The sequence below is a fragment of the Anser anser genome (genome assembly GCF_964211835.1).
Source record: "Anser anser genome assembly, chromosome: 7".
Classification (NCBI taxonomy): Eukaryota; Metazoa; Chordata; class Aves; order Anseriformes; family Anatidae; genus Anser; species Anser anser.
The window spans coordinates 22,894,136-22,911,007 of record NC_139727.1 but is presented as its reverse complement, the minus strand read 5'-3'; the positions used below and the strand labels follow the sequence as shown (position 1 = coordinate 22,911,007).

The 16,872-nt window shown below is 40.0% G+C and overlaps 2 protein-coding genes across 6 annotated transcripts in view; one reads left to right on the top strand and one right to left on the bottom strand.

Annotated features, from left to right (window-relative positions):
- LOC310902209 (cardiac-enriched FHL2-interacting protein) overlaps positions 1 to 1,544 on the bottom strand; it is a 113,003-nt gene extending 111,459 nt beyond the window's left edge. For all 3 annotated transcript variants that reach the window (XR_014586560.1, XR_014586561.1, XR_014586562.1), the window contains exon 1: positions 1,133 to 1,544. The gene's annotated coding sequence lies outside the window, so the exon portion shown is untranslated. The remainder of the gene's footprint in view (positions 1 to 1,132) is intronic.
- VSTM4 (V-set and transmembrane domain containing 4) overlaps positions 1 to 16,626 on the top strand; it is a 36,723-nt gene extending 20,097 nt beyond the window's left edge. The window contains exons 6-8 of one of the 3 annotated variants that reach the window (XM_083843400.1): positions 2,544 to 2,650; positions 3,484 to 3,545; positions 14,030 to 16,626. In XM_083843400.1, the coding sequence (XP_083699526.1) occupies positions 2,544 to 2,650; positions 3,484 to 3,545; positions 14,030 to 14,155 (295 nt within the window). In that variant the 3' untranslated portion in view covers positions 14,156 to 16,626. The other 2 variants (XM_083843402.1, XM_083843401.1) reach the window with 2 other exon arrangements.
- The last annotated feature ends 246 nt before the right edge of the window (positions 16,627 to 16,872 follow it).

Here is a 16,872-nt window from a genome sequence, read left to right as displayed (position 1 = left end):
CAGAACCAGGCATCCAGCCCACCCCAGGCACCTTCTTACACAGCTCCCCATTTGGAAAATATCAACACAGTTCCAAAGCCACTCGCACTTTTGTCACCCCAACCCACAGACCCTTGACAAGAGGGAATAGCTGACCTAGACAACCACAGGAAGAGTCCCACATCGTTGACTCTGGTAAGGATAGTAATGCCCAAATTGTAGCACTTCGCCCGCTCTCGGGACAGTATGCTCCTGAAAGAGCTGCCACTATGTCCAGGGAAAATTGCCCTGGTTGTCAGATACCTTCCACAGGCTTCCTTTTCCCCAAACTCCTGTCTTTTTCTCGCTCTCTCAAAACTCATCAGATCCTTCAAGAAAGGCACAATGTGACACTGTTAGAAAAGAAGCCAGGAGGCTGGAGGAGGAGCTGCAGATAAAAAAGTAACTTTCTTCTTCAACCCAGAACAAGACAAGCTCACAAAGAGACAGTGTTTCAGAGCCAAGGAGTTATTTCTGAGCCTCCTTGTTTAGTTTGAGGAGCTCAGTTTGGAGACAGCAAGTACAGTTATTTTATCTCCCAGAATCAGTTAACCCTGTATAGGCCTGGCACTTAAAAGTAAAGCATAAGCCACAAATACAGGGTTCTGTAGCTTCACTTTTTCAGTGGCAAAACAGTGCAAAAAACTAATGCAATGAACTAACACTAAGCCTTTTAATATATTGCACCTAAAGTAACAATATCAGGACAATAATATCTTTAAGCTACACATCTATCTTAATGACCAAAAACATTTTCAAAAAAATCACCTCCTCCCCCCTTTTCTCTGTCCTTTGCAGCTTGCTGTGTTTGAGTGATGGAGCTAGGCAGGACAGTTTCATTTCCTGCTGGTTTTAAACAATTTAACATTTTGATTTTAATATAGAAACAAATGGTTGTTGTGGGAGAGTTTCACAATTGTGCAGGCACACTTTAAAATCACTTTAATGCAACCCTCAGTTTACATAATTGATGTGATTTATTTATAAATCATGAAAATATTTTACCTCTTAAACACTTTTTTAAAAGTTTGGCAGCAAACCTATGTCTTCAGCTGAATACAAGGAACAGAATTTAGCATAATCAGCAAACCAGAGGTTTTTTTAATCTACTCACGTGTAAATCCAGAGTGATTTCACCAATGCTAGTGGCGTTCATTTGGATGTACAGCTGTGTAAAATGATAACGGCTCCTATTTTGTTACTCTTGTGTAGGCAATAGCTGAGACATCTTAACTTTCATTGAGACTTTGGCCTAATTTGAATATTTAATTCTATTAATAAAAAGAAAATGTTTCTTGATACAAAATAACCTAGAGAGGAACAGCATCTTGGGACAAATGATTTAAAATTCAGATAATTCAATGTCACCTATGTTATTACCACAAAGCCCCCAGCTGGGTCCCACTGCATGGTGCAGCTCCCCAGGATGATCCCCACAGCCACCCTGTGCCCTTCCTAGGGCTGGCCCACATCAGGTGCACCCAACAACTGCTGCTTGCCACCCCCCCCCCCCCCCCCATCATTTAACTGACCCCTATACGCTGTCCTCCCACCCCAGCTGTAAGATAAGATTCCTTTCACTCCCAGTTAAGCCAATACAATTTTATTTCACGTTAGTTGCAAGCGAGGAGCACCTGCACAGTCAGTTGGCACAGCTGACACACGGTGACAAGATCAAGTCTCTGCAGCCTGGCCGCATATCCGAGCCTCTAAATGTTCAGAGCAGGTTATACTGCCTCAGGCTTGGGACATGCTAAGGGTAAAACAGAATGAAACAAAGCATAACAAAACAGCTGCTGCAGGATGATGAGCTATAATAGTCCAGGCACAGAAGCCCTCTTTTAGGACCCTGTTTATAATACAACTGTTGTACTCTTCCCTCACATCTACCACTGCTTTCTCAGCATGGACATACTGGAGCATGCAAATTGCCGGAGTTAAGAGACTGCAGCACATATTATACACACTGAACCTCCTGTAAAAAGCTGCCTTTTTCAAACGTAGCTTTGTGAGCCATCTGAAGGACCAGCTACCTCAAGGCACGCTGCACACTCTCCTGTCCTGCTGACCACTCAGCCCGGCTTAGCCCCTAAGATTTTGCTTTGCCATGGGCTGCCTGTGTGATCTTATTCCAGCCCGCCCATGGCCCTGGCCCTAGCCAACAAAAGGGTACAGGCATAACCTGGGGACAGCAGCAGGATCATGCGTGTTTTTAAGGAATAGCTGCAATGAACTGAGTCTTATGTAAACCCGGTTTAAGGGCACTTTGCTTTTTCTATGTCAGGAAAGATCAGGCTCCAGAGTTTCTCAGCCAGGCTGCACGGTTGAAGAAATGCAGGACCCAGAACATTTGCAGCCCCCTGTAAGAGGTTTTTCAGCATAGCCCCAGGTCAAAATCCAAGTTGTTGGGCAGGGGCTTTCTCAAGTGGAAGGTGATGAGTCTGCTTGCATGAACTCATTGGGACAAGGCATCTTTCCCTGCATTGCCTTCACCTGTCCCTCACACCCGGGTCTCTGCGTTGCAGCTCCGGGGAGACTGTTACCAGCGTGACAAGCATGTCCCCTCTGCAGCCCAAGAAGGTAAAGAAGAAGAAAGAGAAAGTGGAGCAGCCGCCCGCCATCCCAGCAAAAGGTATGAAAACAGAGAGGCAGGGGTATTTCAAACCCCAGGCACAGCCACAGAGGAGAGCAGTGTGCGGGATGTCAGGCCTCGGCACTCTGCAACCACCCCGCCTGTGGGCAACGCGTCCGTGGGGGAAGACGTGGCCAGTGCCTGCTGCTGGGACCAGGCCCGCACCCCCGTGGCCTTAGGTATGGAAGGGTTGTCACCCAGTCTAGGCCAGAGGCCTCAGCCCCCTGTAACGGAGGGGAGAGCAGGACCTCTGCCACAACATTCACACTCAAATGGAGGATCAGAGGTAGGCAAGATGAACTCTCACTTTGGTGAGGGAAGCCAGCATATTGCTCTCTTAAAAAGTGGGGGTGCACTTGAGCAGTCAAGCAAGATGAGCAGATAAAGATCAACCTTTTGGGAATCTCATTTTCAAAGAGGATTTGGGGTTGCCTCTGGGGTCAATCACACAAAGTCTTGGGTGTGCTTTCTGAGCACTGCCACCAGTGCTGACCCACTGGCAGAGGGGAAGGAGAGGAGCCAAAAGTTTTCTGTGCATCAGATCACAAGCGACCAGTCCTCAAGAGGTGTCTTTGCTCTCTGGCTTCTGCACACGACAGCATGATTTGTATATCAGATTCTTTAATCATGATTTTTTCCGATTCATAAGCCCTATGCTTCATTGTAAAGCAAGTTATCTGAAATACAGTTAAGCTTTATAAAAGTGTAACTACATATATTTATTTACTCCTAATCTGCTATAAATCTGTAATTTATAAATTTCTAATGCATATGTTAAAAATGACAGTGAATTATAATAACATGAAATGACCCCTTAATATTTATTTCCACAGCTCCAATAGCCAATAATTTTCCTAAGCCCAAGCTCTTGAAACCTCAAAGAAAATTGATCCTGGTAAGTAATTTTCTATAACATTTTCTCCATACTATTCTCTCAATATAATTGCCATAATGTTGCCAGAACTCCAGGTTCAGAAGCTATAAATTAGCATAAAAATTACACAAGTGTTTTTTTTTACTGTTGTTGTTTTTTTATAAAGTAATATTTCTTAAAGTGATAAATTGTCTTGGCCCTTTTCATTTGGAGCATTAGGTTACAGTGGATTATGTTTTCCAGCTTTCTTGCAGTCATTGTGTCTACAAATTTAGCCTGCTCTTAAACGAAACCTGCTATTGATTCTCACATGCTGCTGGGAGCTGGCGCTTTGGAAAAAAAACATCCGTTACTGGCAGAAGCACAACCACACCATCACACTGCCTTTGAGACATTTCAGGTCAAAACCAGGGCCCTGATTCCGCCCCACAGTGGTGTAAGTCAGTAATAGCTGAAGTTGCAGGAATGAATATATGTATAGAGCTTGTATGAAAGAAAAGAAAAACTCAGATGTGGTTTCTGTTGGATATGAGTTTCTGTTAAAAAACAAAACAAACCCCCAAACCTGCGGGTATTTGCCAGACAGATCAGATAGATGGGCAGATTTTTCTCTGCTTTAGTAACAAAGCAGTACCTGGCCAAGACATCTAGGGTAACAGAGACAGTTTTATACCAACTAACCTCAGCTGCCCTATAACGAGGCTGGCTTGCAGGGCTCCCTGTGCAGTCAATAGGCAGAGGTGAGTCAGAGCAGGAGCCTGATGAGATGCTCCATGTTGCCTTTCGGGGGGATCCTTTCTCCCTTTGCTGGCGATGCAGAGCCCAGGGTGACTAACTCCCTAACTTTGGCACCTGAGTGAAGGTGGCTGTCTAAAGTTAGGCGGTGTGAATAACACAAATGCCTCTGTGATGGCTTCACTTTCAGATGAGGACTGGAACTGGGAACCTTCCCACCAATTGTCAGCAAATGTTCTCTGCTCTTTTAACATGGTCAGGGTACAGCCCAGGGTACTTGGGCACAGTGCCAGGTGGCTCCAGCTCAGCTTAAATCTCGTGTGATGCTGCTTCTTGGGCATGCTGCCCACCTCTCCTCCCTGGTCACACCGGGGTTGTGCCTTGGCCAGCCTCCATTTGTACCAGTAAGGTATCAGTAAAGGAAGAGGTAAAGTTTTAAAAGCCCATGAAAAAAAAACAAACAAAACTGTGTTAGCCACTGTGTCCCAGCACATGGCTATGCCAGAGATCCGCTAACCTTCGGCCATCCTAGGAAAAGCTCTCATCGCTTAAAGCACTCAGACTCTGCCTGCAGGTCAATAAAGCACATCAACACACTGAACTTGAGGTAAATCTGTTTCCAGATGCTTTTTCTTTCTGGAATAAATCCAGAGATGGGGGCCACAATAGCTATTTACTCTTCCCTTCCCACCATGGAACCCCAGACAAGGTTCAAGCTCTTTGGAGGAGAGCAGCAATAAACCCTTCTCAAACCCTGAGATCTGCTTTGTTTTCCCTAGCGTGACTGAGCACCCGTGTGCCACCAGCAGCCTCAGTGTTAGTGCCTTGCTGTCAGACTCGAGTCTGGCAGCTGCTTCCATACGTGGCTCTTTTCCCTTTCACACGTTACCTTGGAGTGCACCTGAAGAAACATCACAGCCTCCAGAAAACACACAATCTATGGGTGAGAGTTAGCTTTTAGTTGAAAAATAATTCAACAAATGTTGTCCAAGGGATTTTCAAGACACAAACTCAGCTAGTGGTACTTAAAAGGCAGAAAACTAAACCCAAGACAGTCCATAAGGCACATTCAGAAGCTGAGCAGGACACTCCCCAGAGCTGTTTCCCATTTCTCTTGCCTCTCTCCACAACCCATTTGTTTAAACCCCCATGTTTTAGTATTCTCAGGGAAAAAAAAAAAATCATTCTTTTCTCTTTTAAATTTTCTTTTAGTGAGAAACCTAAACTAACTGAAGTAAAAAAAAAATTCAACAAAGATATGAAATGGTAACAATTACAGAATTCAAATTCATCAAAATGGAACATTTTGTTGGTTTCAGCATGTCTCCTCATTTTCTTAATTCACAAAAATTTCTCAGATTTAAAATTTTCAATCTGCTTTGGGGCAAGAAAAAATGTTATCGCCACCCTGCCAACTTTCTGCAGGATAAGAGATTTTTTTTCTTTTCAACTGCAATTATTTCAGAGTTGCTGTCTGCACTAGTTTTTTTTTTACAGATTTTACATAGTTGCTAGGTAATAGCCCTTGGAAAGCCAGACTCAAATTGCTGAGTATCTGGACTTCTTCTGCAGCTTCCCATTGCAATCCAAAGAAGATACCACACTAGGAGAATATTCTAGAAAACCTAAGCAAACAAGCTTGATTATAAGGGAACATTACAAAATAATTCCAGTGTTTTGGGAAAATTTTTGTAATAACCTAAATACCAGCAAAATTATTTCCAGAGGACATGTGCTTCTGGTTTCCTGAAAGATGTTTATAATAAGCTAGAGAATTTCTTTTGTTGTTAACATGCTAGAGTGGATTGCAGTATAATTTTACAAGAATACAATAACCTGGATAAAATATGGACATAATCTCAATGAAAATTAAAAAAAAGAGAAAGCCTAATATCATGTTCAGTTGCACAGCCTTGAGTAAAGTCTTTTAAAAACTCCGCTTATGTCATATTGCTTTTGCTTTAGCCAGAACAAGAATTCTATGCTCCCCTTGTTGCAAAAATATTCCCCATCAGTGTCATTCTCTATTAGCATCAATGAGAAATGTGTACAGATCAAAGGAAATAGAGATGCTGAAATGCAAAAAGGGATGGTTTTTATAGCATGTAAGAAGCACAGAGAGTCATTAGGAAGACGAAAATTCTAGGGGCTCACAAATCTGTCTCTCTAAGGGCTGTTCCACCACAGCCTTAAGTACTTAGCCCTTTGAGTTGGTAGAGACAAATCTTATACTTCTTCAAACGAATTTTCTGGTAAGCCTTTCATTGCCTCCTAGAGATTCATTGTCATAGTCCAAGAGTTTTAGGTGCAGAACATCTAAATGAAAAGGTTTCAGTGTCTTCATGAAGGTTTGCATCACCAAACTTTTAGAAGATCTTGTGTGGAGCTAGTGGAAATAATTTGATTTCAAGTCAGACCAAATTCTGCAATCTTTACGTATGCAAAATTTTTGTTGACTTCATCATCTTCACATTAAACTTTAAGGGAAAGACTACCTGCACAGATAAGGCAGGATACAGGGAATCTTCCTGATTCTGCCTCTGACTTTTGCGGCCTCTGCCAAGTCAGAAATCATCCCACTTTGAAATCAGATAAATGCATCCCATATTATAAATGATCCCCTTGGGTCTAGTTCTTTCAACGTGTTGTAAATGTAAAGCACACAGTACATACAATTTGGCTTCAGCAGCTCCTGCATTGATGAATCTCCTTACCAGAGCGTATCTGGTTTCTCCTGTTACCCAGCACAGAATATGCATTGGTCCTGTGTGATTTCTGGATCAGAGGTTTTCCAGAGACCATATTGGAGCTATTTCTGAGAAGCATCCCACTACCCACAGCTCATGCACCACAGACAGCACTGTTTGTCTCAGCATGGTTTGGATCACTGGAGGCCTGGTGCTACATGATTGCTGAGATTTTCTTTTGATGATGATTATGTAAAAGCTACTTGAGAAACTGGAAGAGCTTATGGTTATCTAAGATTGAGGGAAATTTCTGGAAGTCATTTTGGTGACAGCTCAGAGATCTGGATTCCCAGCTTTTACAGATGTATCAGAAATGAAACACTCAGATTTTTTCTTTTTTTTTTTTTTTTTTCTCTCTCTCTCTTCCCCACCCACCCCAGCTTTGAAAAATCCATCCTTATTTATCATTATAGGCTAAGTGCTGACAATGTGCTGAGTGCCAGCCAGTGCATGTCAGGACAGTCCCTGCACTGGAAGCGCTTACTCAGCAGAAAAGCATGTGAAAGCCTGGGATCTGCAAGCATTCAACCAAAGCACAGCTGTCCTGTGTCTGTGAGGCAGAAGGGTGTTGTTTTGAGCAGGAGCTTGACGGGTGTTTGACACTTGTGGAACTGAGAAAGACATGATTTGGTCTCTTCTGCATGTATTCAGCAAAATTAAGCTTATTTCATGTTTAGCTCATTGTTCTACATCAGTGTATACGCCTGAATCAAGCAATGAAGAAGGGTGCTCCTAGAGCTGCCCAGAAGCTGAAGTTTCCTTCATCAGAAAAATCGTTTCAACATTTAGGTTTCAGGAGTGCAAATAAGCAAGCAGACCCACTGTATACCAGAACCAGTGACTTAGAGTCCTTCTGGGGAAGGGTCTAGATGTGCAAGTGAATGATCTCTTTTTCATCTTACAATTAAGTACTACATCATTCAAGCCAGTCTTATACCTATTCACCAAGCTAGCTAGCCAGGAAAGGTAGGCTAGTCAGCTTTTTGCATGACTAGTAGAATTCCTGAATAGTCTTAACATGCAGGTACCACTCCACTGTCCCTTTCCTTAAGAAAAACAAAGAAAGTGAAATACTGTTCAGTAACCTCATATATTTCAGATCTGAGAACAATCGGGTCTCCTTTTCGCCTGCATGATTTTAAATTAAAAGCTATGCCACCCTCTGTTAGAAGAGTTGTTTTCTCCACAACATGTAACAATCTGTGATTTAAGTCCTCAATTTCTCAAGGCATTATTGATCTCCACAGACTTCAAGTAACATTTTACATATGATATACAAAGAAGAATTGAACTTTTTTTTCTTGACTCCCTGCGATTCTTGAATATTTTCATCCAGTCCACATAATTCTTTTCTCTGTCAGATAAATAATCCTTTTTTATCAGTCTTTCATTAGGATGTGAGAAGTCCTTAGGAATATTTATTCACGGATATCATTTACACATTCAAGTTGAAACTCAGAATACAACATATTCAAAACATCTGAGTTATGCCTGCTTTCACATTCAGATCCTTCATTGCTATCTTCAGCCCCAAGAAGGAACAGTTTGTGTAAATACAGAAAAGCTCTTGCTTGAATTGAGCCAAGGATTGTGTATTTACAAAGTCCCACAGCAGATGATTTTTGTGCGATAACACCTTTGGAGTAAAAAATGTGTCTCACTAGAAAACTAAAGTCCTTGAACCTTTCTGAAGGATAAAGAGAAATAATCCTGATTTCCAGCAATGTTGGTTTGGTTCAGAATCTAGGAGTAATTCTGCAGCTGTAAAAGGAATAAAGCATTAACAAAGGGACTATTCTGCAAAAGCTGTTAAATCAGGCTGGACAAACTTCTGCTAGGTACATTTAATTCTGTTAATGAAGAAAGATGGACTGACTAACTCCATATAAACACTACCAGCTCTATATTTATGGGATTCTGTTTCTTTAAAATAAAATGATTCAATGGGCCTTAGTGAATCACCTTTGTCTTTGTCCCTGATGTTGTTATCGTAACTTCTGTGGGATTTAAAAGCAAAATTTAGATGCAGTGCTGAAAGAGGGTTCACAAATCGACACAGACATTGTTTCCAGTGATGAAGCCTCTTCTAGGGATTAAAAACCAGACATCTTAGTGGAAAGAAACTATCCTTTTTAACTGATAGTGCCACCAAAAATCATACTTCCTACTCCACGATTTTCCAATGTAATATTTTTCAGCCTTGGCACAGAGAGCACAATGGCTCTGTTGATATTCCAGAGCTCTTACTAGCCAGCAGTTGCATTTCTGAGGAATAATTCATCTTGCAGATCTAGCTTCGGTTTTTCGCAAAAGTCTGCAGAAGTCATTTTGAAGTCCCTCTCTTCCAAAGCTAGCCCCTGTTCCTTAGGCAGCACATAGTTCTCTCCCATCAGGGTATTCCCACAGAGAGCAGCAACAGTCTGCCCCGATGCCTGAGCCCACCCCGTTGGCCTGCAGAGTTCTGCCTGGGCACGGTCTGATTCTGTGTGCTCAGGCGTTCCCGAGCCGTGCCATCAGGACAGTATCAGCACTTTCCCTGGGGAGCGATGTGCAGAGCATGAATACAAAACACAGTGTCTCAGATATGAAAAGGAAAAGGCCCAAACTCTGAGTTTGGACTATGCAAAAGAAAGGGAGAGGGAAAATGGTAGTTGCAGCATGTTGTTGCTAAGAGAGACCTACATCGTGTCACTGCAGCGGGCTGTGGAGTAACCTGGAGAAAGGCACAATTGCTAGAGACTGTGCCAAACAAACCTCACCACCACCTCTTGACTCCATACTTTTCCCGTTTGCGTTTCTTGCAGCGTGCACCCAACAGCAGTGTGGCTAGCCCATAGGCGACAATTTCCCCTGTACCGGTATTCAGAGCAGCAAACATGCATAATTGGCAAGGCTTGACCTAATCCATTCACCCACAAACACGGGACCTGGCAGTGAGGGTAGGGTTTCGTTTTTAATGTTTCTGCAGGAATTCTGCAGGAATTGTTAAACTCTTGACTGGAACTTTCTTGAAATATGCCTGTTAAACCCCAAAAACGTAAAAGGTGACAAGTCAATTTGGTCTATAAGTGTAATTTTCTTACTCTCATCCCTAATTAAAGTCATTCTGCATCATATCCCAAACAACTCCATCACGTGCAATCATATAGACACTGAATTCCAAGGCAAATATCTGCAGCAGTAGTCAATTAAGTATTTAAGACTGAAGTGAATAGGCAAGCGAGCCCTTGTCTGCTTATTTTGATAGTAAGCTAGAATCAGGGGATTATTATTTTTTTTAAATTAGAAACTCACATTCATTTTGTCATTTTCACAATAACTGTTGAGGTCATGGAAGAGCAAAGACTACAGCAATCCATGAGTGAAAGCTGGCAGCAGTTGTTTTTCCAGACAAGTTAAAATTATGAGGTTATTATTTGCTTGTTTTATCTATACCTATTTACAAATGTGGATAGAAGTGGTTTTAGTTAAAACTTAAAAACTTTCAGTCTGACAGTTCTCACAGTAAACATCCTCGATGCTGCCAAGAAACAACCCAGCTAAGCCAAGGAAGAGCAAAATTGACATTCCTGGTAATTATGACATAAAAATCAGAGTAATTTTCATTAAAATCTCAACCCTTCCAGGTCTTTTCTAACACATTTATATACTGGACAAACCCAATAAAAACAAAACTGAGTATACACACATTTAAGTTTCTTTTAGATATTCTCGTGATAGACTTTGCAGATTGTTTTTTGAGAAAATGTTCCTATAACTGAATTATTTCACACAGTTGCCCAAGGGAAGCCCTGTGACTGGAATAAACTAAAATTAAACTGGAAGAGATCTGGAAGAAGAATCATTTTGCATTTGCCAGAAGATACACTGGAAAATGATGACTCTTCCTAATTTATATTTCTTCAAAGGGTATGATCCCAAGACAAGATGAAAACAGATGCACAAGATAGAAGTCTACATCTAGAAATGCCACTTTGGAAAAGAACTCTATTTGAATAAATCATTTCCATATAATTTAAGAACAATGATGTAATTTTTCAGGAAACGACACTGTAGCCATAGAAATCCCAATGACCCCCTAGATGAAGAGCTGGGATGGAAAGAAAGAGGCGAACAGCCAGTCATTTGCTGTCTCTTCCTCTTCTGTCCTAGTATCAGTCCCACCTCTAAGATCAGTTATTAAAGTCACCCTGTTGTTCTAAAAAGGAGGTGGTGGCAGGATTCCAGGCTGACATTGCCAAAATGGTATCCAATCCAAATGAGAGATGAAATCATAGAATTAGTTTTCTTTCCCTGCCTGTTCAAAAAAATTGTTTTTGGACAAACAAACTATCAAAATTAAATTAAACATATGGTTGATAAATGAAGTACAGAAAAGCGCACGAAAAAACAACCCTGGCTACCATACGTACTTTATAGTAGTGTTGGCTTCCATGCACTGTTATTACACATCCTTCGCTGAAAACTGTATACCCTTCACAATTTTGAACCTCCTGTGTGTTTCCTCATATTTTCAATCAAATTATTACATACTAGAAATATGCATAAGGGAAATTATTCTACACATTTTATGGTGTGCTGTTGCTTGTAGCAGTAATTGAAGTACCTTTTCCACTTATGAAAGTACTAATTTTATTTGGTTTTATTGCTTTTCTAGATGCAATTATTTATTTAGTGTGTTTTGGTTTTATTAAATTATGTTTACTATAGGAACATCATAAAAATGTATGAAAACAACACATCAGCCACTACTGCCCAATGACCTGTTTTGGGGAATCTAGTGTTATTTTTCATATCCAAACATAAATAGAATAAAGTAAGAATAAAGAGATAATCTACACTGGAAAACAATGCAATTTTGAGTTAACACAATAAAACACCTGGCCAATATGATTTCATAAATCTTAGTTCTAAAATTTACATGAGCTGGGCGTTGAGGTGGCTATTTTAGGATGTGACATTTTCTAAATGGAAACATAATATGAAATGCAATTAAACAGCAAAGAAGAAAGCATATACAGATTTAGCATGCCCTGAGCAACTGATTTCTACAGAACAATGAAAATAGTTCTACTTCAAAAGGTGTACTGGGTCAGTCCTAGGAAATGTGGAGTTTTACTCTGGCAGTGATCAATAGTTGTTTGGAAAGTTTTATCAGATATGTTTTTAGGATGCTTTTTGTGTGCATCATATCATGATGTTCAGGGGCTGAGATGACTTCCACTAAAGTCAGTAGTAAAACTACTGTTACCTTCAAATAGAGGCTAGATCTGCTATCTCACACTGAGAATAAAATCTTCAGTATTTGCTGTTTTTATTGCAATGTCCAGCATCAACTTAGCTTCTACATTTAGCTGGCATACTTCCTACTGGAAAGATAGGTAGATATAGCTTTGAAGTCTTAAAAGGAATCTTTAACATATCAAAAAGGCAAAACCAAATGCATAGATACTTTCAGGATATAAAGAAGAGAGATGTAAAAAAAATAATTAATCGGAGCAGCTGACAGATTTTCTCTAACTTTTTATTTTAACTCTAAGCCAGGATAGCATGGATGTCTTTCTATATGTGTTTTAGTTCACTCCGATTATTTGAACAAAGAAATGTGACTTTCTTTCTGTGTTACATATGAGATCAGGTTGCAGTCTACAGGAAGTCTTTTTACATCATAACAGCAGAGAAATCCACAAAAACAGGAAGTTTTGTGTGGTTAACACTGGAGCATTTAGTAGTGAATGAGGACCAGAAGCGGAGAGCAAATAGGACTACCCATGCAAGGTGGGGAAGACAATGTGAAGAATTGCATAGATTACAGTCCTGCAGACACAGAGCCCTGCAGATGGTCTTTACTCACATGTACAATCAGCTGACTTCAGTGATACTCCTTGCAGCAGCAGCTGCACAAAGTATTTCAGGATCAGATCTACATAGAAGAAATAAGATTAAATTCATGCTGGAAAATTGTAAGCTGATCCACCCAGAGGGAAACAATCTGAAATGTAGAGAGTCAGCAACCGTCAAGGCAAAATGAAAGGATTCCAGAAAAGTGCAAAAGACAGGAAGCAGGGGAGCACAGGGACTGATTTCAGAGGATATTAGATGTTTATCTTTTTAGCCAGAAGACAATATAATAATTACTCAAGCACATTTCAAGGAAACAGAAATCATTTATGTTAAATCAGAAAGGAATAAATAGCGGTAAATGAAACTTAAGGAAACTTGCCATTGGAAAATACTTTTTTTTTTTTTTTTCATTATAAGGCTTAAATACTGTATGGAAACCTTGGTTTATGAACTTTGAGTTAGTTTTCAATTTACAACTGGCAAAGCCTTTCTTGGTCTTAGAAATGCAAACTTTTCTATAAGGTAGAACTTTGTGACTACAACAAATTGCATGGCTGATTTTTTTGTATATATGTATTTTTAAATAGTCCATTTTAGTCTTAAATTTGAGGACAACAGAGCCACAGCAATTTACGAAAGTGAAGAAATCCCCCTGGAATGACAGTAACAACTCAACCCATTTTTTTTGCCACCTTATGCAGAACATTAACACACTTTTTCTGTTAAGAAACATAATGAGAGGTACTGTGACTGTCAGTGATTAAAGATGTAATTGGCAAGCAAACCTGGCACATATGTTTCAAATTGTGGAATTTGTGAATAGTTAAAATTAAATTGGGAAATGTAAGATAAAAGTGACCAAACATGTTGCTAATAGACATCTTTCAAATGTGCACTATTTGAACTGTCAAATTAAAGCGATCAATGTTTAAGAAACAAGGAGAAATTGGACATGAAGCTAAAAATCCTATCTCCTATTTCCTTAAATGTTTCCTTTTTAAAAAATATTTTTATTTCATCATATTTGAACTAACTTTGGTGCAGAGTAAGCTTATTATGAGCAGAGTAGAACTAGCATGTGTGAGAGAAGAAATACACCCCATTCTATAGAATATTTGAAGTGACTTTTACATTCAACGATAATGACATTGTAACTGTAATTTGTTGTTTGTTTCCTAGCCAAAAATTGCAGAGGAGAATTTAACATACGCTGAACTTGAACTTATGAAGCCAATTCAGGAAGCCAAAGGCATTCCCAGTACGACAGTCTACGCACAGATACTCTTTGAGGAGAACAAGCTGTAACAGTTCATGCCTGTATAAATGTCCTTTGTCTGTGTTCTATTTAATTCTTGCTGTGCTGTTTATTTATAAAGATCATACAAATGTCCATATTTTTTTATTGCCGTTCATGTGCTTCTATAATTCTATGAGACTTTTATACAAAATGTAGTTGAAAGTAATCATAGAAAAAGCAGCTGGTCTACAAGTGACACCCAGAGACACCCCACCCCTGTAGTGTTTGCCCTTCCTCTCCCCCATTGAAAAGGGAACTAAGTTCCACCTGGGGCATTTTCAATGCTAATCATTATTACTTCTTTGACACTAATGCAACAAGTCCAGCTGCAAACATGGATATCTGAGCAAGCCTCAGAAGGACTAGTGGCAGGATCCATGCACATCAACCTGCTTCTCAAGATGAGGACCATTCATCAGGAAATTCATCAAATTGCTGCTGTTTATCCCATAAAAAATAATAATTCAGTAAAGCTGCGACTTTTTTTTTTCACAGTAAAAGGAAAGCTAGAATTACTTTTTCTGCCTTCTATCCCCCCAAAATAGTTATCAAAAGGTTTGGTTTCTATATTTTCTTTCTAAATGACATTGCATTTAACAACTTACATTACCTTTAATAAAGCCCTCCTTCAGTGCTTAAAATCAAACGCTTCAAAATAATCCAAAGGAAACATTCCTAGGTAAACCATATCAATTTGAGGAAGAATATTTATAGCTTGGGAACATTTTCCAGGATTTGATGTTTTTTTTTAAGTTCTGGTTGGGGATAGGAAAAACTTGATAGCAAGAGACTTCCACAGAACCGGGACGCTTTTTGGCCTTGCTCTAGACTGGTGCTTCTAAACCTGCAAAAGAGTCCTCCTGTGGCCTACCTTAGTGAGCTGCTATGATGTGAAGTGACATGGAGGAAAAATCACAGAGCATCTCCTTTAGTATGGAGCAGACTCTGTAACACCCTGCTCACTTATCTTGGAGCTGTTTCTTTCGAAAGGCCAGGGCTTGGGAGATAGGGAACTGAGTCTACCGTGAGAGCACAAGATACTCTTCCTCTCGCTTCCCCTCTTGTTAACTGAGAAGGGATTTTTCCTTTTCCTATGATACACATTCATGAAAATGGGATGTTCTCTGGCATCCCAGGCACATCAGCCATGAAGGATAGCTGGATTGGTATTTTCAAGCTCCTAAATTTGCAATGCCCAATTTCCACTCAAGGTCAGGGATTGGACACCCAACGCCTTTCAGCCCTCGGGAAGCTTTAGCCCTTGAGTAACCGCAGAGTTAATGCGGGAAAGAGAAAAGCACGGGCTCTTTATCTTACTATCAGCTCCTCAAGATCTGATGTTCAGCATGTGCCGAGCCCCTTGACAGGCCACAGATTCAGCAGCATAAGTGTGGATTTTGGAATAGTGCTTGCAGCCCTTGCATTTTGAAAATCTTAATCAAGGTGATCCAAGTAGGTTCCTCCTTCACAGGTCAAGCTATTTAGCGATACAGCAACTTCATTCCAGGGCTCAGAGCACAGCTAGGAACCCTTACAGTAGCGCTCATGATGCTACTCTCAATTAGCATGTGAGAGCAGAGGGCAGCAGTAGCAATGCAGGAAGGGGGACACATGACAAAGGGACAGAGCACACCCCTGCCTTTTGGAGGGTTCCCCCAGAGTAAGCAAATCTCTATAAACTGCTTTTTAACTTTTCTTGAATGGAGGTGCAGATTACGTGGCATATATAAAAAGTTACCTTGCAGTCAGGGTGGGTAGATATAAAATGTAGTCATTTGCTTCCATGCTAGTTAAAAACATCTTCTATAAAAGAATTTAAGAAAGGCTTGGCAGGCTGGCCATTATGCATAGTACTAATTCCATTCTTACCTCCTCATCAAAGCAGTTCTTTCCAAACTAAAGCCAGTTTTTATCAATAGGTTTGTTGCTAGTAATTATTTGCATTTTAAATATTTGGGTTTGTTTCATCTTCTCATTATCCCAGGAGTTTAATCACCCAACAAAATGGCATAATGTCTTTCCTTATTCTCTGATGAGCTCTCACTGGCAAGAGGAATCAACTCATTGACCAAAAAATTGGTGCTAAAAAGTCATCAAACATTCAGGGACCAGACAGAGTTTGACTGAATATTCAGAGAAAACAGCATCTGTTAGGTAGACAGCTATAAGGAAGAACTTAGAAAGGTATAGAACTTATTAGAAATTCCTTTGGAATTAAAAATACAACCCTAACACCTTAATAATTTGATCACTTAGTTGTAAAAACTTTTTAAAGTTTGGTAATATGAACATTGCTTTTACATACAACTGGCCAATACGCCCATTGTTCAGAAAAGTCCACTACTGTATGTTTATAGCCAGTATTTTAATGAATACTATTCTTTGTGTATTAATATTTTATATATTCTTGTTTATGCTTCATATCTAATTCCCCGTAATAATAGTTAATTGAACTAAATAAATTACCTTTTTTGCTGAGATAAGTTCTCTCAGTCTTTGTAGGATTTATTGCTTGCTAGAGAATGATACAAAGACATGTTTTCATCTCATACTTGACATTTAGACAATCCAAGGAGATGGTAATTGACTTTTTCATTCTGCAGAAAATCTCAAGATTTTAAAAAGTTTGTGACTGACTTCAGATGACAACAGAATCCAGAAAGGCAACAGACCATCCAAGTGAAAGGAGGGTCATATTGTTGGAGAAAGTAAAACATCATCCTGT